Here is a 24645-nt window from a genome sequence, read left to right as displayed (position 1 = left end):
CAGTATCAGCATTCATCTTAATGATAGAAAACGTTATAAAAGGAAACATTCACTAATCTAAAGCAGTTTAAAGTGTACTTTCAGTAACAACCACTAAACTCTCCTGTCTTATTTACTAGAGTTCTTCTTCTCCTTCTAAAACCTCTTATGAGAGAATACTCCAGGTAAACTGATTGGTTTTCGCTTTAAATAAAATCAATTAATCTGCAGCGTGTGAAGCATTAGCAGGTAGCATAAGCTATTTAAATAAACAATACTAGTCCAGAGCGGTTGAAGCTGAAAGTGCCGTTATGGTGAAGATCTGCAGTAAATTAACACAATTCACAGGTGGGTGAAGGTGGTGTTGGGAGTCTTGACCACTGGTATAGTGTTGGGTTCCAGGTGGGGACTGAACCCCAGTCTACAGCATAGAAGGCAGGTGTTACTCACCACACTATCCAACCATAAATCTGTAGGAATTTCCACAGGAGTCCTGTAAGACATTTGCAATAAGTTCAGATAATTACTACACCACACATATCACACGTTGCTGTAGACCAGCACTACAGGAGTTTTAGAGGGAGGAGAATGTATTAAACATTTTAACAGATATGTTTTACTGCTATAGAACTCTCTCAGTAGCCCTACGACCTGATTTATTCCCCAACCATCCATCCATCCATCCATCCATCCATCCATCCATTTTCAAGCCGCTTCTCCGTCAGGGTCGTGGGGGGTGCTGGAGCCTATCCAAGCGGTCATCGGGCGGAAGGCAGGATACACCCTGGACAGGTCGCCAGTCCATCGCAGGGCAGACAGACAGACACAGACAGTCACTCACACCCAGGGGCAATTTAACACGTCCAACTATCCTGACTGCATGTCTTTGGACTGTGGGAGGAAACAGGAGAACCCGGAGGAACCCACGCAGACACGGGGAGAACATGCAGACTCCACACAGAGAGGACCGCCCTGTCACCCGGCCGGGGAATCGAACCCAGACCCTCCCTGCTGTGATTTATTCCCCCTGCTGTGAAATTGTGTTATAATAATGATAATCAGGTTCAGCCATAAGACGCTTTTGGAAGGACAGTGTTTATTGGCTGTAAACCAATCTGACGTAATTAAACAATTAACGCATTTTATAGGGTTAGCAGGGCTAGCAGGTAGCATTGGCTAGATAGCCTGTGATTTCAGACGTGTGACTAGTTTAAAATCTATTTACAGGACGTTTCTATTGGATACACACTGAAAGGGTTTGAGAGATTCTATTTATATTTGCATGTACATCGCTGCTTATAATGCCAGTTTGGCTGCATGTAATTGTTTTACCGCTGTAATGTTTACTGGTCATTCTAGACTCTTCCTATTGCTCCAGGCTCATCACACCAGTCCTCCGGAGCTGAAGTTGGACTGATTCATGTACACCTATAAAATAAAAAGATGAATAAGAACACTTCTTCACGTTTTGATGAACACACAGACTGTAAACACCGTTTGAATTGCATTTGTGTCATGGCAGTATGTTTTAACCAGAACACACTAACAGTGCACAATGTGACCAGCAGGGGGCAGGAAAGCACTCAGAACTTGAAACTTGTTTTCAAAGACCGTTTGAGTGAAGCATGTCCCCACCCTTCCTCCTGCTCAGCGAACTAGTTCACACCAGTTTGAGTGAAAGTGAAACTCAGCAGCTCCGTTTTGTGCAGAGAGGAAAACAAAGCAGTTCAGGAGAGAAAGACGGTGAGTCTAAGTCTGAGCTGTAGTTTATTATTACATGAATCTGCTGTAGATCAGGTCAGTGGGTCTTTAGCTATCAGAACTGACCTTCTGACCTGATTTTAATATTCCTCTGTGCGTAAACAGGCTGATGACGCCGGTGTAAATAAACCAGACTGAGTCTGGAGTGGAGTAACTGTGTGTCCTGCTCTGCTTCTCTGTTTTCAGCTGTGACCTGTAGGAGACATGAGCTCCAAAATGAGTTCCTCTGGAGAAGAACAGCACACAGAGAGAGACCAGAGGTGAGAGAACAGGGACAGTGTGAACACAGATGTAGTGCTGATGGTTAAACGGCCCATTTCCAATAGTTTATTGATATGTACAGATGATAACGCGTGGGCCTGCAGTGTGTCCAGTCGAAGGGCTAGTAACTTATAGGGGGACAGCGTTTTATCAAGCTTAGGTAAAAGGTTAAAAAGTGTATATTTTCCCACAATTGAACCTTAAAACGAGTATAACTGTATATGGCACAGCTGTACAGGACACGGTAGAAACATGTCTTTATAAGATAAGATAAGATGTGGTACATGGGGTGGAACGAAACATTGTACTCACGGTCCAGTTATCTCCCAAAGTAACATAAACAAGTGACGTGTTAGGGGTGATATAGTGGAGGCACTGATTCAGTACAGTAAATTAAACCGTCACCTACAGTGCATTCCTTTTTCATCATGAAGCACTAATCCAGAAGCTGGCTAGGCTGAATTATACAATAATACTTGTGTTCTTACCACTACATTTTCTTATTCTTTAAAAGGGGCTCATTATGCTTGTGAGAATTTCACAAATTAGATGATGTTTTATATTTAAAACTTTATTTTGGTCATAATTTTTATAACACTATACAGAATATATGGCCAAAAGTCGGCCCTCCTAATTACTGGGTTCAGCTGCCACACCCACTGCCAACAGATGGCTAAAATTAATTAGCCTTGCAGTCTCCATAGACAAACACCGGCAGTATGTGTGTCGTACCGATGAGTTCAATGATTTTAAACATGTCTCTGGCATAGAACGCCAAATCTGCCACAAGTCAGTTTGTGAAATTTCTGTCCTGCTAGATCTGCCCCAGACAGCTGTAAGTGCTATTATTGTGAAATGGAATCACAAAGTCGCTGGAACATTTTAGAACTGGAACTGGAATTTTTGTGTAAAGCTTCCCAAATCAGTGGAAGCCATTATGGACTATATTTCCAAAAGAAAGTATTCGGTCGTCTGGCTTCACACGCATATGAAATTGATCCCATTCTTAATCCATAGGGTTTAATATGATGTTGGCCCACCCTTTGCAGCTATAACAGCTTCAGCTCTTCAGGAAAGGCTTGATTGGTGCGCAGTCATGTTGGAACAGGAAGGGGCCATGTCCAAACTGTTCCCACTAAGTTGGGAGCATGAAATTGTCCAAAATATCTTTAAGAGTTCCTTTCACTGGAACTAAGGTGCCGAGCCCAACTCCTGAAAAACAACCCCACACCATGATCCCCCCTCCACCAAACTTTACACTCGGCACAATGCAGTCAGACAAGTACCGTCTCCTGGTAACCACCAAACCCAGACTCGTCCATCGGATTTCCAGACGGAGAAGCGTGATTGGTCACTCCAGAGAACACGTCTCCACTGGAGTCCAGTGGCGGCGCTTTACACCACTGCATTCCACGCTTTCCACTGCGCTTGGTGACGTCTCGTCCAACATTAGCAGTGAGGAACCAGGAACAATTTTAGGAACCAATTTCCAACTTTCAGTTGTTGAGATTTTTGGTTATGTAGCACTTTAGCCAGGTGATGATTGCTCAATGCTAAGTTCTCCAAATGCTTGTTGCATTTTTTGGGGAGTGGTGACCACATTTGTCCAATGATTGAGTTGTCTTTAGGACTAATAAAGTTGCCCAATGATGCAGCAAGCAAGGATTCAGCTCAACTGGTCAAACCGGAGGTGAGAGACATTTTATGTTGTTGCAGCCCCCCCTATTGAACTGTGGTACTGAAATCGGTATCCAGCTTGGGGGGCTTCCACAGATTCATGTGGGGTTTAGACCTGTTACGTTTCATGAGAATTGGTCAAAGCAGTCCTGGTCTGTAGCCACTCGTGTGAACTAAGCTGAACCTTATTTAGGGACCATATAGGAGCTCTTTGTGGTTCTGCAGTTACAATCTGTGATCCATTGTGATTCTCTGCATACTGTGTTATCCAACCTAATCACATACTTTAATTTGTTTATTTTCTTTCTGCTTTTGAACACACTTAAGACACTGACTAATGATATCGTTTCTTGACTGGTGTGTTTCAGTGGGCTCCATAGAGAGAGATCGGACTCACCTGAGCCCAGCTGTGTGTCCATGAAGAGTCACGAGTCGATGGATCATCCATTACGCTTCAGAGAGGGAGATGGTTCTCCTGCTGAGAGGTGAGGACAGTGTGATGGTTTAGGATAGTTTTCCTCACTCCCAGTCCCACCCGATCAAACTCACTCAAACATGGGTGCCAGTCATTGTTTAATCATTGGGAGAGCAGCAAATAAGAATGATTAATAATCAGTCCTTCATTATGCACCGTAGTAATTGTTTTGTTTATTAAAAGTTATGCACCTTTGGGATGAACTAGAATGGAGACTGTGAGCCAGGCCCTATCGTCCAACATCAGCGTCTGACCTCACAAATGCTCTTTTGACTGAATGGACACAAATTCCCACAGACTCTCTCCAACATCTTGTAGAAAGCTTCCCAGAAGAGTGGAAGCTGTTACAGCTGCAAAGGATGGCCAACCCCATATTAAAGCAATTGTCCAAAAACATAAAATCTGACAAAAACAATAGCACTATGCGTCTTCATTAATGTCTTGTGAAAATTATTCATATTTAGTACATTTACAACATTTGGCAGACACTCTTATCCAGAGCAACTTACAGTTTGATCATTTTACACAGGTAGCTGAAGGTGGTGTTAGGAGTCCTGCCCAAGGACTCTTATGCGTATAGTGTAGGGCGCGTACCCAGGTGGGGGATTGAACCCTAGTCTCCAGCGTAGAAGGCAGAGGTGTTAACCACCACACTAACCAACCAGATTTAGTATCTTACAAACTTTCAAAATACAAACTCCATGTTGCTTCACATTGTCCATTGCTTTGGCAAGGACAGTTCAGGTGGGCTTTGAATTAAGCACCTTCTGTTTGGAAGGGATATGGTTTCATGGTGAGCCATGAGGCTCATGGCAACATCACATTGTTTGACACAGTTTACTGGAAGTGAGCAGTGAGGAGCCAGGAACCGTTTTAGGAACTAGTTTCCAGCTTTCAGTTATTGTGGTTTTTGTGTAACATAATAGAAAATGACTTCACAATCCGCCCTCTGTGATTTCGTGCAGATGTTTGCTTGTTAACGTTTGCTTGTTAATACAAATAGCTGATCAGCCAATCACACGGCTGCAGCTCACTGCATTTAGGTATGTAGAGGAGGTCAAGACAACTTGCTGAAGTGCAGACCGAGCATCAGAACGGGGAAGAAAGCGGATTTAAGGGGCTTTGAATGTGGCGTGGTTGTTGGTGCCAGACGGGCTGGTCTGAGTATTTCAGAAACTGCTGATCTACTGGGATTTTCACGCTCAACCATCTCTAGGGTTCACAGAGAACGGTCTGAAAAAGAGGAAATATCCAGTGAGCGGTCAGTTGTGTGGACGAAAATGCCTTGTTGATGTGAGAGGTCAGAGGAGAACGGGCAGACTGGTTCCAGATGATAGAAAGGCAGCAGGATCTCAAATAACCAACCAGAATCTCTGAGGAACGTGTCCAACACCCTGTTGAAAGTCTGCCACAAAGAGTTAAGGCAGTTCTGAAGGCAAAAAGGGGTCCAGCCTTTTAATAGCAAGTGACGTTATGGCCCCTTGCTGCTATCGCCATCTGCTGGCAGCTGGTGGTGCAGGCTGGACACTTACAGATATGTCTACTTTGAAAACATTATCTTTTCTTAATTTTAACCATAGAAAGAAAAATGAACTTTTGAGCAAGTGTGTATTAAATTAAGCATTGTAGAGGCCCATGGAGACCAGTATAATCAACACTTTGCGTTTTTCCTCAGGTGATGGTTTTGTAGTTTTTCCAAACTCGGCTATAATCAGAGACAGACTGATGGATTTGTGGCCAGTTATGTCAGAAGAAGCCAAACAGAGAAATTGATGTGGCCGTTCTTTGCAATAATGTCAAGACTATTTTTGATAATCGCTTACTGACACACTACACAGAGTGTTTCATGACCAAATTGTAGAAAATGTGATTAAAATCCACAGACCACTTTAAAAACTTCATTTTTCAAGCTTGGATCAATTTCAGAAAAAAACTAAAGAATTTTAAAAGAATTTTAGAAAAAGAGAATTTTATTTAGAAAAATAAAGAATGTTAAAATACTTGTATTTGACAAAATGTCTGTTCCTGTGCTATGCATGCAGTGGAATCATTTATTTTTTACCAAAAAAATCAGTAAGAATTGTTGTTTTTTTTAGCACCACCTCATGTTCAATTGTGGTCAAACTTTATAGCCTATTAGAGAATGCCTATATGGACATATCATTCAATTTCTGTGATGACCGCTCAGTGCTAAGCTCTCCAAATGCTTGTTGCATTTTTTTGGGCAGTGGTGACCACATTTGTCCAATGATTGAGTTGTCTTTAGGACTAATAAAGTCGCCCAATGATGCAGCAAGCAAGGATTCAGCTCAACTGGTCAAACCGGAGGTGAGAGACATTTTATGTTGTTGTAGCGCCCCCTATTGAACTGTGGTACTGAAATTGGTATCCAGCTTGGGGGGCTTCCACAGATTCATGTGGGGTTTAGACCTGTTACGTTTCATGAGAATTGGTCAAAGCAGTCCTGGTCTGTAGCCACTCGTGTGAACTAAGCTGAACCTTATTTAGGGACCATATAGGAGCTCTTTGTGGTTCTGCAGTTACAATCTGTGATCCATTGTGATTCTCTGCATACTGTGTTATCCAACCTAATCACATACTTTAATTTGTTTATTTTCTTTCTGCTTTTGAACACACTTAAGACACTGACTAATGATATCGTTTCTTGACTGGTGTGTTTCAGTGTGCTCCATAGAGAGAGATCGGACTCACCTGAGCCCAGCTGTGTGTCCATGAAGAGTCACGAGTCGATGGATCATCCATTACGCTTCAGAGAGGGAGATGGTTCTCCTGCTGAGAGGTGAGGACAGTGTGATGGTTTAGGATAGTTTTCCTCACTCCCAGTCCCACCCGATCAAACTCACTCAAACATGGGTGCCAGTCATTGTTTAATCATTGGGAGAGCAGCAAATAAGAATGATTAATAATCAGTCCTTCATTATGCACCGTAGTAATTGTTTTGTTTATTAAAAGTTATGCACCTTTGGGATGAACTAGAATGGAGACTGTGAGCCAGGCCCTATCGTCCAACATCAGCGTCTGACCTCACAAATGCTCTTTTGACTGAATGGACACAAATTCCCACAGACTCTCTCCAACATCTTGTAGAAAGCTTCCCAGAAGAGTGGAAGCTGTTACAGCTGCAAAGGATGGCCAACCCCATATTAAAGCAATTGTCCAAAAACATAAAATCTGACAAAAACAATAGCACTATGCGTCTTCATTAATGTCTTGTGAAAATTATTCATATTTAGTACATTTACAACATTTGGCAGACACTCTTATCCAGAGCAACTTACAGTTTGATCATTTTACACAGGTAGCTGAAGGTGGTGTTAGGAGTCCTGCCCAAGGACTCTTATGCGTATAGTGTAGGGCGCGTACCCAGGTGGGGGATTGAACCCTAGTCTCCAGCGTAGAAGGCAGAGGTGTTAACCACCACACTAACCAACCAGATTTAGTATCTTACAAACTTTCAAAATACAAACTCCATGTTGCTTCACATTGTCCATTGCTTTGGCAAGGACAGTTCAGGTGGGCTTTGAATTAAGCACCTTCTGTTTGGAAGGGATATGGTTTCATGGTGAGCCATGAGGCTCATGGCAACATCACATTGTTTGACACAGTTTACTGGAAGTGAGCAGTGAGGAGCCAGGAACCGTTTTAGGAACTAGTTTCCAGCTTTCAGTTATTGTGGTTTTTGTGTAACATAATAGAAAATGACTTCACAATCCGCCCTCTGTGATTTCGTGCAGATGTTTGCTTGTTAACGTTTGCTTGTTAATACAAATAGCTGATCAGCCAATCACACGGCTGCAGCTCACTGCATTTAGGCATGTAGAGGAGGTCAAGACAACTTGCTGAAGTGCAGACCGAGCATCAGAACGGGGAAGAAAGCGGATTTAAGGGGCTTTGAATGTGGCGTGGTTGTTGGTGCCAGACGGGCTGGTCTGAGTATTTCAGAAACTGCTGATCTACTGGGATTTTCACGCTCAACCATCTCTAGGGTTCACAGAGAACGGTCCGAAAAAGAGGAAACATCCAGTGAGCGGTCAGTTGTGTGGACGAAAATGCCTTGTTGATGTGAGAGGTCAGAGGAGAACGGGCAGACTGGTTCCAGATGATAGAAAGGCAGCAGGATCTCAAATAACCAACCAGAATCTCTGAGGAACGTGTCCAACACCCTGTTGAAAGTCTGCCACAAAGAGTTAAGGCAGTTCTGAAGGCAAAAAGGGGTCCAGCCTTTTAATAGCAAGTGACGTTATGGCCCCTTGCTGCTATCGCCATCTGCTGGCAGCTGGTGGTGCAGGCTGGACACTTACAGATATGTCTACTTTGAAAACATTATCTTTTCTTAATTTTAACCATAGAAAGAAAAATGAACTTTTGAGCAAGTGTGTATTAAATTAAGCATTGTAGAGGCCCATGGAGACCAGTATAATCAACACTTTGCGTTTTTCCTCAGGTGATGGTTTTGTAGTTTTTCCAAACTCGGCTATAATCAGAGACAGACTGATGGATTTGTGGCCAGTTATGTCAGAAGAAGCCAAACAGAGAAATTGATGTGGCCGTTCTTTGCAATAATGTCAAGACTATTTTTGATAATCGCTTACTGACACACTACACAGAGTGTTTCATGACCAAATTGTAGAAAATGTGATTAAAATCCACAGACCACTTTAAAAACTTCATTTTTCAAGCTTGGATCAATTTCAGAAAAAAACTAAAGAATTTTAAAAGAATTTTAGAAAAAGAGAATTTTATTTAGAAAAATAAAGAATGTTAAAATACTTGTATTTGACAAAATGTCTGTTCCTGTGCTATGCATGCAGTGGAATCATTTATTTTTTACCAAAAAAATCAGTAAGAATTGTTGTTTTTTTTAGCACCACCTCATGTTCAATTGTGGTCAAACTTTATAGCCTATTAGAGAATGCCTATATGGACATATCATTCAATTTCTGTGATGACCGCTCAGTGCTAAGCTCTCCAAATGCTTGTTGCATTTTTTTGGGCAGTGGTGACCACATTTGTCCAATGATTGAGTTGTCTTTAGGACTAATAAAGTCGCCCAATGATGCAGCAAGCAAGGATTCAGCTCAACTGGTCAAACCGGAGGTGAGAGACATTTTATGTTGTTGTAGCGCCCCCTATTGAACTGTGGTACTGAAATCGGTATCCAGCTTGGGGGGCTTCCACAGATTCATGTGGGGTTTAGACCTGTTACGTTTCATGAGAATTGGTCAAAGCAGTCCTGGTCTGTAGCCACTCGTGTGAACTAAGCTGAACCTTATTTAGGGACCATATAGGAGCTCTTTGTGGTTCTGCAGTTACAATCTGTGATCCACTGTGATTCTCTGCATACTGTGTTATCCAACCTAATCACATACTTTAATTTGTTTATTTTCTTTCTGCTTTTGAACACACTTAAGACACTGACTAATGATATCGTTTCTTGACTGGTGTGTTTCAGTGTGCTCCATAGAGAGAGATCGGACTCACCTGAGCCCAGCTGTGTGTCCATGAAGAGTCACGAGTCGATGGATCATCCATTACGCTTCAGAGAGGGAGATGGTTCTCCTGCTGAGAGGTGAGGACAGTGTGATGGTTTAGGATAGTTTTCCTCACTCCCAGTCCCACCCGATCAAACTCACTCAAACATGGGTGCCAGTCATTGTTTAATCATTGGGAGAGCAGCAAATAAGAATGATTAATAATCAGTCCTTCATTATGCACCGTAGTAATTGTTTTGTTTATTAAAAGTTATGCACCTTTGGGATGAACTAGAATGGAGACTGTGAGCCAGGCCCTATCGTCCAACATCAGCGTCTGACCTCACAAATGCTCTTTTGACTGAATGGACACAAATTCCCACAGACTCTCTCCAACATCTTGTAGAAAGCTTCCCAGAAGAGTGGAAGCTGTTACAGCTGCAAAGGATGGCCAACCCCATATTAAAGCAATTGTCCAAAAACATAAAATCTGACAAAAACAATAGCACTATGCGTCTTCATTAATGTCTTGTGAAAATTATTCATATTTAGTACATTTACAACATTTGGCAGACACTCTTATCCAGAGCAACTTACAGTTTGATCATTTTACACAGGTAGCTGAAGGTGGTGTTAGGAGTCCTGCCCAAGGACTCTTATGCGTATAGTGTAGGGCGCGTACCCAGGTGGGGGATTGAACCCTAGTCTCCAGCGTAGAAGGCAGAGGTGTTAACCACCACACTAACCAACCAGATTTAGTATCTTACAAACTTTCAAAATACAAACTCCATGTTGCTTCACATTGTCCATTGCTTTGGCAAGGACAGTTCAGGTGGGCTTTGAATTAAGCACCTTCTGTTTGGAAGGGATATGGTTTCATGGTGAGCCATGAGGCTCATGGCAACATCACATTGTTTGACACAGTTTACTGGAAGTGAGCAGTGAGGAGCCAGGACCCGTTTTAGGAACTAGTTGCATGTAGGCATGTAGAGGAGGTCAAGACAACTTGCTGAAGTGCAGGCCGAGCACCAGAATAGGGAAGAAAGGGGATTTAAGGGGCTTTGAACGTGGCGTGGTTGTTGGTGCCAGACGGGCTGGTCTTAGTATTTCAGAAACTGCTGATCTACTGGGATTTTCACGCACAACCAACTCTAGGGTTTACAGAGAACGGTCTGAAAAAGAGGAAATATCCAGTGAGCGGTCAGTTGTGTGGACGAAAATGCCTTGTTGATGTGAGAGGTCAGAGGAGAATAGACAGACTGGTTCCAGATGATAGAAAGGCAGCAGGAACTCAAATAACCAACCAGAATCTCTGAGGAACGTGTCCAACACCTTGTTGAAAGTGTGGCACGAAGAATTAAGGCAGTTCTGAAGGCAAAAGGGGGTCCAACCTTTTACCAGCAAGGTATTTAACAAGATGCTAATGCGATTGTTACATGGTGGCAGGGAGACGGATCCAAGTGCAGAAATGAAAACCAGAGAGAAAAAGCGTTAAATAGATGTATTGGGGCAATGGAGAGTGTGTTTGGGATGTTGTGATTGAGGTGACCCAGAACCAGGCTCAGACCACATCTGTACTGATCAGTGGGCTGTGGAGTTACGGCTGCGCCACTGGGAAGCACAGGTGACAATGAGTAGAACACCTCAAGGAAGGGGGAAGTGAAAAGGCAGGAACCCGTCAAACAAATGAAACGTTGAATCCAGTGAAATTTATTTAATTATTTATATGAGTTGATGAGAACACGTATGAGGATAGTGAGACAGTGGTGAGGTGTGCAGTTGGAGTGACAAATGGTTTCAAGGTGAAGATGGGGCTACATCAGGGATCAGCTTTGAGCCCCTTCTTATTTGCAATGGAGATGGACAGGTTGACAGATGAGGTCAGGCAGGAGGCTCCATGGACCATGATGTTTGCAGATGACATTGTAATCTGAAGTGAGAGTAGAGAGCAGGTGGAAGAGAATCTGGAGAGGTGGAGGTTTGCACTGGAGAGGAGAGGAATGAAGGTCAGTAGAGACCAGATGGAATACATGTGTGTGAATGAGAGGGAGGCAGGTGGAAAGGTGAAGATGCAAGGAGAAGAGGTCGTAAAGGTGGATGACTTCAAATATCTTGGGTCAACCATCCAGAGCACTGGACAGTGTAGAAAAGAGGTGAAGAAGAGGGTGCAGGCAGGATGGAGTGGGTGGAGACGGATGCCAGGGCTGATGTGTGACAGAAGGATAGCAGCAAGAGTGAAAGGGTTTACAAGACAGTAGTGCGTCCAGGTTGAGATGGTTTGGACATGTGTTGAGGAGGAATAGTGGATATATTGGGCAAAGAATGTTGGAGATGGAGCTGCCGGGTAGAAGGAGAAGAGCTAGACCTCAGAGAAGGTTTATGGATGTAGTGAAGGTGGACATGGAGATGGTTGGTGTGAAAGTAGAGGAGGCAATGGATAGGGCAAGATGGAGGCAGATGATCCGCTGTGGCGATCCCTAAAGGGAGCAGCCGAAAGAAGAAGATGAAGAAGATTTATATGAGTCGATGGATCATCCATTACGCTACAGAGAGGGAGATGGTTCTCCTGCTGAGAGGTGAGGACAGTGTGATGGTTTAGGTTAGTGTCCCAAGGATTTTGCATTTTTAATAATTTGTTTTTACGAACTTCTGTTACTATATTATGTTTTTTCAAAGTTACACAGTGATGCTCACCCCACCCCACTTATATGGAGAAACGGCATCAGGTCAGGTTCATCTTTGGCAAGTAGTCTAATTTCTCCAGTCTGTGCACTGTTCATATTTTTCACATCCAACTGAAAGTCCTTTCCATGGCTTTTCCGAACTTTTCCCATGGGCTGGATTTTGCTTCTGCCACAATCGCTGTTGTTTGATACACAGGTCCACACAACAGTAAAGAGTTTTCTTCTCCCCAATTTAAATTCGCATTGAGGTGACCCTCTTGTCCATCAAGACAAACTCCAACAGCATGGCAGCCTGATAGGGGCTTGTTAGTATTCCCATTCCCACCTGGTGAGGTTGTGTTCCATCTGCCAGGAGCCATTCCTGCTGCAGGGGTTCATGTTGCCAAGGACCTCCCCATCAGATCTCACTGCTTATAAATCACTGCACTGTTCCCCCACACTGAACCTTGCAGGTGGTGGGCTGCACATTGCCTTCTCGGGCTGAGCCCTGCTGGTTTATGTGGGCTGCCCAGCCTCCAGCTGCTTGCCGAGGAACAATGTCCCCAGTCCTAGCTCCAGTGGTAGGTCCTTGGTAACCCTCTCTCATTGTTCACAGGGCATTTTTTGATTTGAGATTGTGTTAGTCTGGGTCTTCACTCCAGACTTATTCAAGTAGGGAGTCCCTACGAGGAGCATACTGTTCCAGACAACTGTCATGATTGGCTTCTCCCAGTCCTGTCCGTGTGCTTGTGTTTACCTCCCGGTCCTCCCCCTTGTTTTTTGACTCAGCCCCTAATTGTTACCACCTGTGTTTTCCACCTGTGTCCTGTAATCCCTTGTTAGCCCTCTTGTATTTAAGTCCTGTGTTTTTCCTAGTTGTTTGTTGGTCTTTGTATTGTATGTGCTGTTTGTGTGGCTCAAAGAGTATTGTTTGAATTCTGTGTTTGTTTCATTATGTCCTGCTCTCCATGTGGGCTCATTGAACTCAGAATGCCCCGAATAAATCTCGCTCGTCTCCGCACATGCATCTGCCTCCTTATCACTCACCATTACAAAGACAAAGCTCTAAGACCCTTAGACCACACAACCCATTCTACCATGTCAAGGCCTTGATTCCGGAAGGGTCCACCTGCCCCGCAGTTTAAAATAGCTGGATTTTTCTGGAAAACTGCAATGTGGAGAATATCACACCTTTTTGAATATCTGTCAAGGATTCATTATTCTTACATATTTATTTGATCTACCCATTGTTTGGTTTCTATATTTTATTAATTATTTAATTATTTTATTTTATTTTCCCCAATGAACAGTTTCCAAAAGGAGAAAATAATGAAGATAAATCATTTAGAGTCCATATTTAAGGTAAGTGTAAACCCTGTTTCCAAAAAAGTTGGGACGCTGTGCAAAATGTATATGAACACAAAATACAATGATGTGCAAATCACTTAAACCCTATATTTTACTGGAAATAATACAAAGACAACATATCAAATGTTAAAACTGAGAGATTTTTTTAAAAGAAAAAATATGCCCATTTAGAATTTTATGCCAAAAACGTGTTCCAAAAAAGTTGGGAAAGGGGAATAAAAGGCTGGTAAAGTTGTGTAACTGTTGATTGGCAACCGGTCAGTAACATGATTGGGTATAAAGACCGTCTCAGAGAGGCGGAGTCTTTCAGAAGTAAAGGTGAGGAGGGGTCACCACTCTGAGAAAGACTGCACCATCAAATAGAGCAACAACTCAAGAAGAACGTTTCTCAACATAAAACAGCAAAGAGCTTCTGCTTTTCATCGTCTACGATGCAGAATATCATTAAAGACTCAGAGAATCTGGAGAAATCTCTGTCTGTGAGGGACGAGGCTGAACACCAGTATCTGCTGGCCGTGATCTTTGGGCCCTCAGGCAGCGCTGCATTAAAAACAGACATGATTCTGTAGTGGAAATCACTGCATGGGCTCAGAAACACTTCTGAAAACCACTGTCTGTGAACACAGTTCATCACTGCCTCCACAAACACTGTTAAACTCTAAAACACCAAGAAGAACCCAAATATAAACAGGATCCAGAAACGCTGCCACTTTCTCTGGGCCTGAGCTCATTTAAAATGGACTGAGGGGAAGTGGAAAAGTGTCCGGCGGTCCGACGGATCAACATTAGAAATTCTTTAGGAAATTATGGACACTGTGTCCTCCGGGCTGAAGACCAATCAGCTTGTTATCAGTGCTCAGTTCTAAAGCCAGTGTTCATGATGGTTTAGGGGGCATTAGTGCACATGGCCTGGGTGACGTGCTTATCTGTGAAGGCTCCATTAAAGCTGAATGATATAAACATGTTTTATCAACATCTGCTGCCGTCCAGACGACGTCTTTTTCAGGGAAGGCCTTGATTATTTCAGCAGGAAGATTTCAAACTCTTTGTCTCTTTAGATCATAATAAAGTTTAATCGAGAACTATTTTATTTTTTTTATTTTTATGTAATTTGTATATGAATTAGTAATAATGGACAGTATTCCTCATCTTACTTTCACTGTTTATTCCTGATCAGAATCTGGAGCACAAACTAATCTCTCTGGTGAAGAAAGAGCTGAAGAGGTTCAAGAAGCTGCTGAGTGCAGATTACCCAGCATGCTCTGAGAGAGAGGTGGAGGGTGAGGAGGATCAGAGCAGTTCCAGAGATGAGGTGCTGAAGATCACACTGAACATGCTGAGGAACATGGAGCAGACAGACCTCGCTAACACCCTACAGAGCAGTAAGAGCTGTGGGCGGGGCTTCATTACATCACTGTAACGTTAGAGGAAGAGCGCTGATCCACACTCACCACACGTCTCAGACTAAGAGCTGATCTAGGACCAGTTTTTCCTTTTCACATCTTAATGCTGTTATGTGGACAGGACGGAGCTGGTATTAGATCAACACTGACATAAATAGAATAAAAATGGTAACTGTACAGATTGGTGATTGATGGTGATGTTCATAGAACTTCATAGATTTTATATATATTTTTATTATATGATGTAAATTCAGAATGCACAGGTTTTACAAATATTATTAAATTTGACAGTGTCATGGATCGAAATATTTATCATCACATTCTTCTTCTGTTCATTAGAGCTGGTCTTTATGTATCAGGAAGAACTAAAATCCAAACTCACAGAGAAATTTAACAGGATTAATGAGGGAATCTCCCAGCATGGAACACCAATCCTTCTGAATGAGATCTACACAGAGCTCTACATCACAGAGGGAGGGAGTGGAGAGGTCAATGATGAACATGAGGTCAGACAGATTGAGACAGCATCCAGGAGACCAGCAACACAGGAGACACCCATCAAATGCAATGACCTCTTTAAAGACAGATCCATCAGAACTGTGCTGACTAAAGGAGTCGCTGGAATTGGAAAAACAGTCTCTGTGCAGAAGTTCATTCTGGACTGGGGTGAAGAAAAAGCAAACCAGGACATCCTCTTCATATTTCCACTTCCTTTTAGAGAACTGAACTTGATGAAGAAGAGAAAGTTCAGTCTGATGGAGCTTCTTCATTGCTTTTTCCCAGAAACAAAACAATTAAGATCAATAAAAAGTGATGATTACAAAGTCTTGTTCATCTTTGATGGTCTGGACGAGTGTCGACTTCCTCTAGATTTCCAGAACAATGAGAGCCTGTGGGATGTAACAGATTCAGCCTCAGTGGATGTGCTGCTGACAAACCTCATCAAGGGGAACCTGCTTCCCTCGGCTCTCCTCTGGATAACCTCTCGACCAGCAGCAGCCAATCAGATCCCTCCTGAGTGTGTTGACCTGGTAACAGAGATACAAGGGTTCAGTGACCCTCAGAAAGAGGAGTACTTCAGGAAGAGAATCAGTGACCAGAGCCTGGCCAATAAAATCATCTCACACATGAGGTCCTCAAGAAGCCTCTACATCATGTGCCACATCCCAGTCTTCTGCTGGATTGCAGCCATTGTTCTAGAGAGAGTGTTGGGTGGAGCAGAGAGTGGAGAGATCCCCAAGACTCTGACTCAGATGTTCACCCACTTCCTGATCTTTCAGATTAAACACAAGAACCAAAAGTACCATGGGAAATATGACACTGATCTTCAGCAGGCTAGAAAGATGATTCTGGCACTGGGAAAACTGGCTTTCCAACAGCTGGAGAAAGGCAATCTGATCTTCTATGAGGAAGACCTGAGAGAGTGTGGCGTTGATGTCAGAGAAGTGTCAGTGTACTCAGGAGTTTGTACCCAGATCTTCAGAGAGGAGTTTGGGCTGCACCTGGGGAAGGTGTTCTGTTTTGTGCACCTGAGTGTTCAGGAGTTTCTGGCTGCTTTATATGCATCTCTGTCCTTCATCAGCAAAGATGGAACAAAACAGCTGACCACTGATCTCTCTGGTATTTTCAGAGAGTCCAGCATGTCAGACTTCCTCAAGTCTGCAGTGGACAAGGCCTTACAGAGTGAGAAGGGACACCTGGACCTCTTCCTCCGGTTCCTTCTGGGCCTTTCACTGGAGTCCAATCAGACTCTCTTACGAGGCCTACTGACCCAGACAGGAAGCAGGTCTCACAGCAAAGAGGAAACAGTCCAGTACATCAAGGAGAAGATCAGGGAGAATCCCTCTCCAGAGAAATCCATCAATCTGTTCCACTGTCTGAATGAACTGAATGATCATTCTCTGGTGAAGGAAGTTCAGAAATACCTAAACAGTAAATATTACAGTCGTCTCGATGGAGTCAGTCTCTCTCCTGCCCAGTGGTCAGCTCTGGTGTTTGTGTTGCTGAACTCAGAAGAGGAGCTGGAAGAGTTTGACCTGAATAAATATGACAGATCAGAGGAATGTGTTCTGAATATGCTGCCAGTGATCAAAGCATCCAGAAGAGTTGTGTAAGTATTTCAGTCATAAATGTGTTTTAATCTAATGTAACATTGGATGATGCTGCACTGATTAGAATAATGCTTTTCATTAGTTACTCTAATCAGCTTTTAAAAAAATCACTGATAGTTTTATATATTTAATATATGTATATATGTTAAGACAGTGTGTGTTGCATATGTCTGTATTTGAATGCATGTCAGTGTGTTTGTCTGTGTGAATTGGTGTATGTATGTGACTGTGTTATTGTATGTTTTAATGTGTCTGTGAGTGTTTGTGTGATATCAGTGTCCTGATGTATCATTATTTCTGTTAGGCTGCAAGCCTGTAATCTCACAGAGAAAAGCTGTGCAGCTCTGTTCTCAGCTCTCAGCTCAAACTCATCAAGTCTGAGAGAACTCGAGCTGGAAAACTGCATTAAACTGCAGGATTCAGGAGCAGAGATGCTCTCTAATCTCTGCTGCTCTCTTCTGGAGAACCGTCACTGTAAACTGGAGAAACTGAAGTAAGATCAGCACTTCATCACTGTGTTTATGTATGTAAGTTGTGTGTGTGTTTTTCTGTAAGTGTGAGGAGTTTTTTATCTGCTCTCTGCAGGCTGCATAAGTGCAGTATTAAAGGTGAAGGGTTTGCTGCTCTGGCTTCAGCTCTAAAGTCAAACTCCTCCTCTAACCTGAGAGAGCTGCACCTAGACTCCAGTATACCAGGAGATACAGGACTGAAGTTGCTCTCTGATCTGCTGGAGGATCCATCCTGTAAACTGGAGAAATTGTCGTGAGTTATTGACTTACTATCTACACACACACACACACACACACACACACACACACACACACACACACACACACAATGTGAAGAATCTAGAGGTGTGTATGAGTTATTTATTTTTTTTATTTATTTTGTGTGTGTGTTTATGGTGTCCTATAAAAAATATCACTGATGGAAAATTCACATATCAAGCACAAGAAAATCTGACATAAAAAATGAAAATACTCCATTAAATGATCATGTCATATAAATAAACTAATATTAAACTAGTGTATTTGAGGTGAAATATTATTTTTAGTATTCAGTTAAAATTTCAACTTTGTTCAGTCATTCTGTAACATGATAAATTCAGTATTTTAGATGGGATCTGAGAAGGAAAACTATTCATTTTCATATTCAGAACTACTTAGTTCATATTCAAACTAACTGTGGCACTGCTGAGAAATTTTGCATTGTTTCATGAGTTGTTTCAACTGTAAATTTAGTTGATTTTTTCATGGAAATTCATGACAAGACCGGACAGACCCTTGGTGTGTTGGAGAACCCATAAGTGTGAGTTCATGTCTGATGATTCTCTCCTCTTTTCTTTCTTATAGCATCACAATCACAGACCCCTGATCTCAACCCCATCCAACACCTTTCAGATTACCTAGAATGGAGATTGTGAGCCAAACCCTCTCGTCCAACAGAGTCTGACCTCACAAATGCTCTTCTGGATGAATGGACACAAATTCCTACAGACACTCTCCACAATCTTGTAGAAGCTTCCTAGAAGAGTGGAAGCTGTTAAAGCTTCAAAGTGGGACTGACTCCATATTAATTCCTATGGATTTAGAACGGGATTCATAAAGGCTCATGTAGGTGCAATGTGTAGGTGTCCCAATGCTTTTGTCCAGATGGTGTATTAGTCTATAGTTTCTATCCATTCACAAAGAACCTTCCTTTGTTTCCTGAAAGTTGAAGGATGTATTACTCACACAATGATGAAAACCTGATATGTCGCTTGCAAATGACAGCTTTGTAGAAAAGCCCCATATAACCCCATTCATTTTACACTCGCTCATGAGCACCCTCTAGTGTCTGATCTTCTTCATCTCCATAGGTTTTACCCTGGAACACTTTATTCATCCTCTATACACAAATTTGGTCTCATTTTTCACTAACATCATTTAGATTCATGTATTCATGTATTTAACTCTTTAGTTAAGCTTCTCCGTTTGATGTAGTGTGTTTATGGAGATGTGTTGGCTTATTATTAAATAAAGCTTTCATCAATCACCTCTTGCTCTTTTCCTTTCCTGCAAGTGCAGTGCTGGTGGGTAACACCACCCCTTTACTGATTTTCTCTATTAATCCTTTTCATTGGCCCTATTTTGAACTGAAATGTTGGACGTATTTGTGATTGAACGCTTGTGATATTTGTTCTGTTCAAAAAGCAGCTTGTGGTTCATCTCTGTTCTGTTTTGGTCCGTCATCATTCAGGGGTCAGTGATGCTGCAGGAGAAACTCCTTCCAGCAGAAAGTGCTTTAGTCTTGATTAGTAGCAGCAATTTTTCCAGTTTATTACACAGACATTAGCCAGGATTATTAATAAACAATCCAACAGTGCCCTCATGTGGATGTGTCTGGAACTGCATGTCATGCTTTCAGTAATAACACATTCACTTACGTGTCATTAACATGTTATTAACATGTCAAGTGTGTAAAGGCAAGTGATGTTTTTAATTACTTTTTATATTACAATGATGTAACTTAATAGGTTATTATTTTTTATTTTAAAGCTGCACAAAAAATATTCTTTTAAGCTATTTAAAAGTGTACATTCCCATGTGGAAGCCTGTTTAATAAAGTAAGAAGAATAGATGAAACATTATTTTAAATGAAATTAAAACACAATTTCAATTAAATTATTTTAAAGTATGTCATTACAGACTGCATAAAAGGATGTGAATCCTTCATAAAGATGGTACACGGACTGGAGCCTAATAAATGTAAATAAAGGAGATTATTAATAATGAACGCTTTAAACATTTACGCTTAATAATGCTGGTGTTTATTTACCCCAGTGAATGTGTCCATTTCTCTGCACTATTAAAAACAAGATTCCAGATGCAGCAACACGAGGGCCGCACTGAGTGATGAGCTCCTGATCTGCTTCTTGTGAAGTCCTTCTTCTACAGGTCACTTTACTTGGACAAAAGGGGTCTTTTATTGTGAGTTAGTGTGAGCGGTCAGCCCTGCTGTCCACCCGAAATTCAGTCAGAGCCTCTTTTCTGTTCATATGGGGTCGTGACCTCCTCACTCTGTCCATCACAGTAATGTTTGTATCAGGGGCTGGTTCACCCCCACACTGAGACCCCCCCCATTTACCCCCACTTACAGTGTATTACTAGATCATTTACACTTCCAGTCAGTGTAACACTGTGCACTCTGTGGTGACCCTGCTCTTATGAGTCCACTGCATGTGCTGTTGTACTACAGGACTGTTTCTGGGATGGTCTTCACCCCAGGGCTCCAGCTCCAGTGCTGCTATTCCCCGTCACTGTTTGGGGTGAACAGAACACTGTGCACACTCAGTCAGCCTTTTCCTTTACATGATCTGAATCTGTTCATCATTCCCACATCAATAAAATCTATCACATCTACTCAGTTCTGCTTCCCAGTTACCCTTTTTAGCACTAAGTAAAGGGATTGTGTTGGACTTTATCTCAGTACTGCTGGTTGGTGGGGAAGATGTTATTGGCACAGAAACAGTGATGCTTGATTTGAGTCCATTCAGAGCACCTTTTGTTTTTTCAGTGTAGTTTTATTAGAAAATCAACCGGAGAGATTTATTTTGATACTGATTCAGATTCAGACAACTGTGTATGTGTTAATGTCCTGATGGTTTGTTTTAGTCAGATTCCGAAATCACAGCTGAGTGACTCCCAGTGGACCCTCTTGTGAAAGTACAGCTCGGACCATTAGACTGTTCCAAGTCCTGCTTGGAGAACATTTCTATTTCCAGAATGATCTCTGTACTGATAATGTAACAGTGAAAGGTGAGACCATGTTTCCTTCTCGAGTCTCGTTCATTTTGTCAGAACACATTTAGAAAATGTTCTATTACACCTTTCAGTGCGGAGCAGTTAAAACTCTGCAGTAAATGCTGGAACCGCATTTCTTTCGTTTTTCATAAGCACGTTTCAGCATAAATACCTGTAAGGGCCCAGCCTGGGGCTGGGCTGTCTCGTGGGCTACCTCGGCTACCAGAATGAAACACAGAGCCACTCCGCCACGATTAGGGACAACTGGTGCTCACCTTTACGTCAAACACAGTCTGAGGTTTTCTTTTCAAAGTGCTGTTCATGGCTAAGTCATTAATGTGGTAAAACTCCTTGAGTTTTCTCCTGGGTCTGGCTCATATTATGGCCGTCTGCAATGGGCTGTGGACACGCGGAACAGTTGTGGCCATATGGAGCGGACATGGGCAGAGCCTCTCAGTAGCACTGCACTCACGGTAGGGCAGACTTTAGTGTACATTTTTGTATGGACATTGTTAGAGCATGCACATCTTATTTATCTTACTATTTCCTGGGATGTTCCAGGGAGGATGTGGTCCGGAGAAAAAGGATTGAGGAGCACATGGCCAAGAGCTTATTCTTTTACTGGGATGATGTATTTTCTGAAACCCCTGCTGCGGAGAGACTGCAAGGAGGAACAGCATGCCCTCGCATGCCCCAGGGACTCTGCTCAGACTTTGTGAGACCACAAGGATGGTTCTTCTTAAAAAGGGGAGCTATGTTGTGACCAGCTACTGGCCTAAAGTCTGGTTGTTATCCTGTTTAGTGTCGCTCTGCTACTGGGCCTGGGTTTCTCTGTGGCGTTTGCATGTTCTCCTTACATCTGTGTGGGTTTTCTCTGGGTTCACTAGTTTCCTCCTACAGTCGAAAGACGTGCAGTCAGGCCAGTTAGACATATTAAATTGCCCCTAGGTGTGAGTGTGTGAGTATATGTATAAATGTGTCCATCTATCTGTCTGTCTGCCCTGCGATGGACTGGCAACCTGTCTAGGGTGTATCCTGCCTTACACCCAATGACAGCTGTGATAGGCTCCAGCTCCCCCTGCGACCCAGGAGGATAAGCGGCTTATTCATTCATTCGTCTAGGCTGTTCATTCATTTGTGGGATTTCTCTTCACGCATGCTTCATCCTGCACTGGGCTGGTTACCCACCCACATACTGTGGTGGGTCCCGTGAGTCCAGTGAAAATCCTGAAGGAGTGCTGACCTCTAAGTCTAAAACTTGGTTTGAAGCAGTGTTGAACATTTTCAGGCTTTTTGTGTTTGCCCTCTCTCTGACTGACCTACATAACCCATCATCCCCTGAGAGCATGGTTTCTCTCTATAATGACACTGTCTCTGGATCGCTTAATGATTTTGCCCCTTTTAAGAATAGACTCCTCCCTGCCGCCCGCTCCTGTCCTTGGTTCACCCCTGAACTAAGGGTACTGAAGGCTATTGGTCATCCAATTTTTCAGTTAGTATTGATGGCCTGCTCGTTAAGCCTGTACCTGTTGTTAGAAATCTTTTTATGGGACAGTCGTGGGCTGGAGGTTAGGGAACTGGCCCTGTGACCCCCAGTGCCGACAGCACATAACTGAGGTGTCCTTGCACGAGACAACTAACCCCCAATTGCTCCCTGGGCACCGTGGAAAGGGCTGCGCACTGCTCCGGTCAAGTGTGCTCACTGACTCTTCCTGAATCCCTCAGGGACTGCTCTTCTTTTTTCTCTTTTAAATCTGACTTAAAGACTTCTCTCTTTAATAATTATTCTTCCTTCTCCTCTGCATAGTTGTTTTTTTTTCTATGTAAAGCGACCTTGGGTTTGTGAAAGGTGCTAAATGAATGTAATTTATTATTACTTTTATTATTATTTCCCACTTCAGTTCCCAGAAACTTGAAGGTCTCCACGTTTGAAACAGGGCTGTTGGATATTGTGAGGGAGAGCAGTACTGACGGATGTCCTCTGAAGTCTACAGTCATGTCCACAGTCTTAATGTATTCAGCTCCAAGTTGTTCTGACTACACCATAGGAGTAGCTTTTCAACCTCCCACTTATACACAGACTCATTGCCATCCTGCATTAGTCCGATGACCATAAAGCCATCTGTGAACTTCAAGAGTTGAACATATGTGTCCGTAGAGTTGCAGTCATTAGTGTAGACAGAGAAGAGCAGTGGGGAGAGTACACATCCTTGAGGGGCACCAGTGCTGACTTTTCATACACCAGTAGTGACTCCCCTGGGCTGCACCTGCTTCACTGACAGATGGCAGGGGTTTCTTGCATGTCTCTGGGCCTTTATGACCACAGACATCAGAGCAACTGGTCTGTAGTCATCCATTCCTGTGATGGAGGGTTTCTTGGATACCGAGATGATGGTAGAGCATTTGAAAAAGGAAGGAGTTTCACACAGCTCCGGTGATCTGTTGAATATCTGTGATTGGAGCCAGTTATTCAGCACAGGCCTAAAACAGAACAGGGAAACACCTGATGTGTTCGTGGCCTTCTATGTCTGGAAGAGCCTGCTCACATCCACTTCACATATCTTAAGTGCAGCCTAAGAGTTTGGGGAGGGGGCAAGAGGGTTGCCAGTGGTGGGATGGCAGATGATGTCATTGAGCTACAGTTCACTGCTTGATTGAGAATAATCAGAAGTAATGAGGCGTGAGAGGTTTGTGTGTTTGATGGTAAATGTCTGTACGGAGGCACAACAGGATGAGGAAAACAATAACGTAAAACAGACCATGCAAACGAGAGGGGAACAGGAACCAAGACGGACACTGGCACAAAAAGACACACAGACAGAAACTGGGGCAGAAACAAAAGGAGAGACAAGAACGGGCACAGACACAACAGAAGGGAACAAAACATCAGGAACAGAGGAGGGCAAAAACGAAGGGACAAAACAGAAGCAGGAGAAACAAGAGGCCCCCAAGGAACAACAGGACACAAGAAAGGGTGGGATGGGCAGGAACAAAGGTACTGCGACATCCACGGAGGCAGGTGAGCCCACAACGATGTCCACGGAGGCGCGGCGACGGCTGGTGGGTCCGGAGGCGCAGGCTTGCCGCGGGGTGTGGCCATGGGATCAGGAACTCGGCCGCTCCCAAGGCTCACTCGAAATATAGGCAGCTTGCAGTGGTGCTTGCGAACGAGCAGAGTACCGCATAAAGGGTTTTCTGAATGTTCCTTCCTGCAGCATTGTTCAACATGGGCAGACCCAAGGTGCTTACCTGAGGTCTCATCTCGTCTGAGGTCTCATGTACCCTCAGCGCCAGGGGATTTGCTCTCACTGGCTTGGCAGCGTTGGTACGTGGGTAACTGCATGGAAACAGCCGGCATTTCATTCCAACGGAACAGCCACATCCCATCCCTTTCTTGAGTGCCTTGCTGTTTCTTTGCTGCTGTAGCACTGAGAATTTCCCCATTGTGTGACTGCTAAAGGTTTTCTTATTTTATCAGGCCCAAGTTATCCAGAATTGGTTGGAGGAGGATTCTGGAGGATTCCGATTAATGATGTTGCTTGTACATTTGCACTTTTATGGGATTTATGTGGTGGAGAGGTCCATTCACAGCATCTTGCACCTACCAACACCACAGTGCCATGGGTGGCTATCCAGATGACATGGCTCAACTAGGATTCAACAGTAGCTAAGA

General features: G+C 43.2%; 1 protein-coding gene across 2 annotated transcripts; it reads left to right on the top strand.

Annotated features, from left to right (window-relative positions):
- Positions 1–1597: 1597 nt before the first annotated feature.
- Positions 1598–19224, top strand: LOC108410740 (NLR family CARD domain-containing protein 3-like). Of its 2 annotated transcripts, XM_037541099.1 has the most exons (11): positions 1598–1722; positions 1927–2000; positions 4047–4163; positions 6837–6953; positions 9627–9743; positions 13619–13670; positions 14854–15058; positions 15419–17189; positions 17495–17683; positions 17776–17952; positions 18543–19224. In XM_037541099.1, exons 2-11 carry the CDS (start codon positions 1945–1947, stop codon positions 18562–18564), a joined length of 2823 nt encoding a protein of 940 aa, XP_037396996.1. In that variant the 5' UTR covers positions 1598–1722; positions 1927–1944; the 3' UTR covers positions 18565–19224. The 2 variants fall into 2 exon arrangements, with proteins under 2 accessions (XP_037396996.1, XP_017537465.1); XM_017681976.2 differs by lacking the exons at positions 1598–1722; positions 1927–2000; positions 4047–4163; positions 6837–6953; positions 9627–9743 and adding an exon at positions 12082–12221.
- Positions 19225–24645: the final 5421 nt, after the last annotated feature.

This window comes from Pygocentrus nattereri, chromosome 9, assembly GCF_015220715.1.
Source record: "Pygocentrus nattereri isolate fPygNat1 chromosome 9, fPygNat1.pri, whole genome shotgun sequence".
Lineage (NCBI taxonomy): Eukaryota > Metazoa > Chordata > Actinopteri > Characiformes > Serrasalmidae > Pygocentrus > Pygocentrus nattereri.
This window is presented reverse-complemented; position numbering and strand designations above follow the sequence as displayed.

Bases quoted from the DNA above. Each gene is read 5' to 3' on its own strand.
- LOC108410740 (XM_037541099.1), top strand. From the start codon at position 1,945: ATGAGCTCCAAAATGAGTTCCTCTGGAGAAGAACAGCACACAGAGAGA. The intron at 9,744-13,618 runs GTGAGGACAGTG...CCCAATGAACAG, and splicing joins GATGGTTCTCCTGCTGAGAG to TTTCCAAAAGGAGAAAATAA. The intron at 17,684-17,775 runs GTAAGATCAGCA...TGCTCTCTGCAG, and splicing joins TGTAAACTGGAGAAACTGAA to GCTGCATAAGTGCAGTATTA.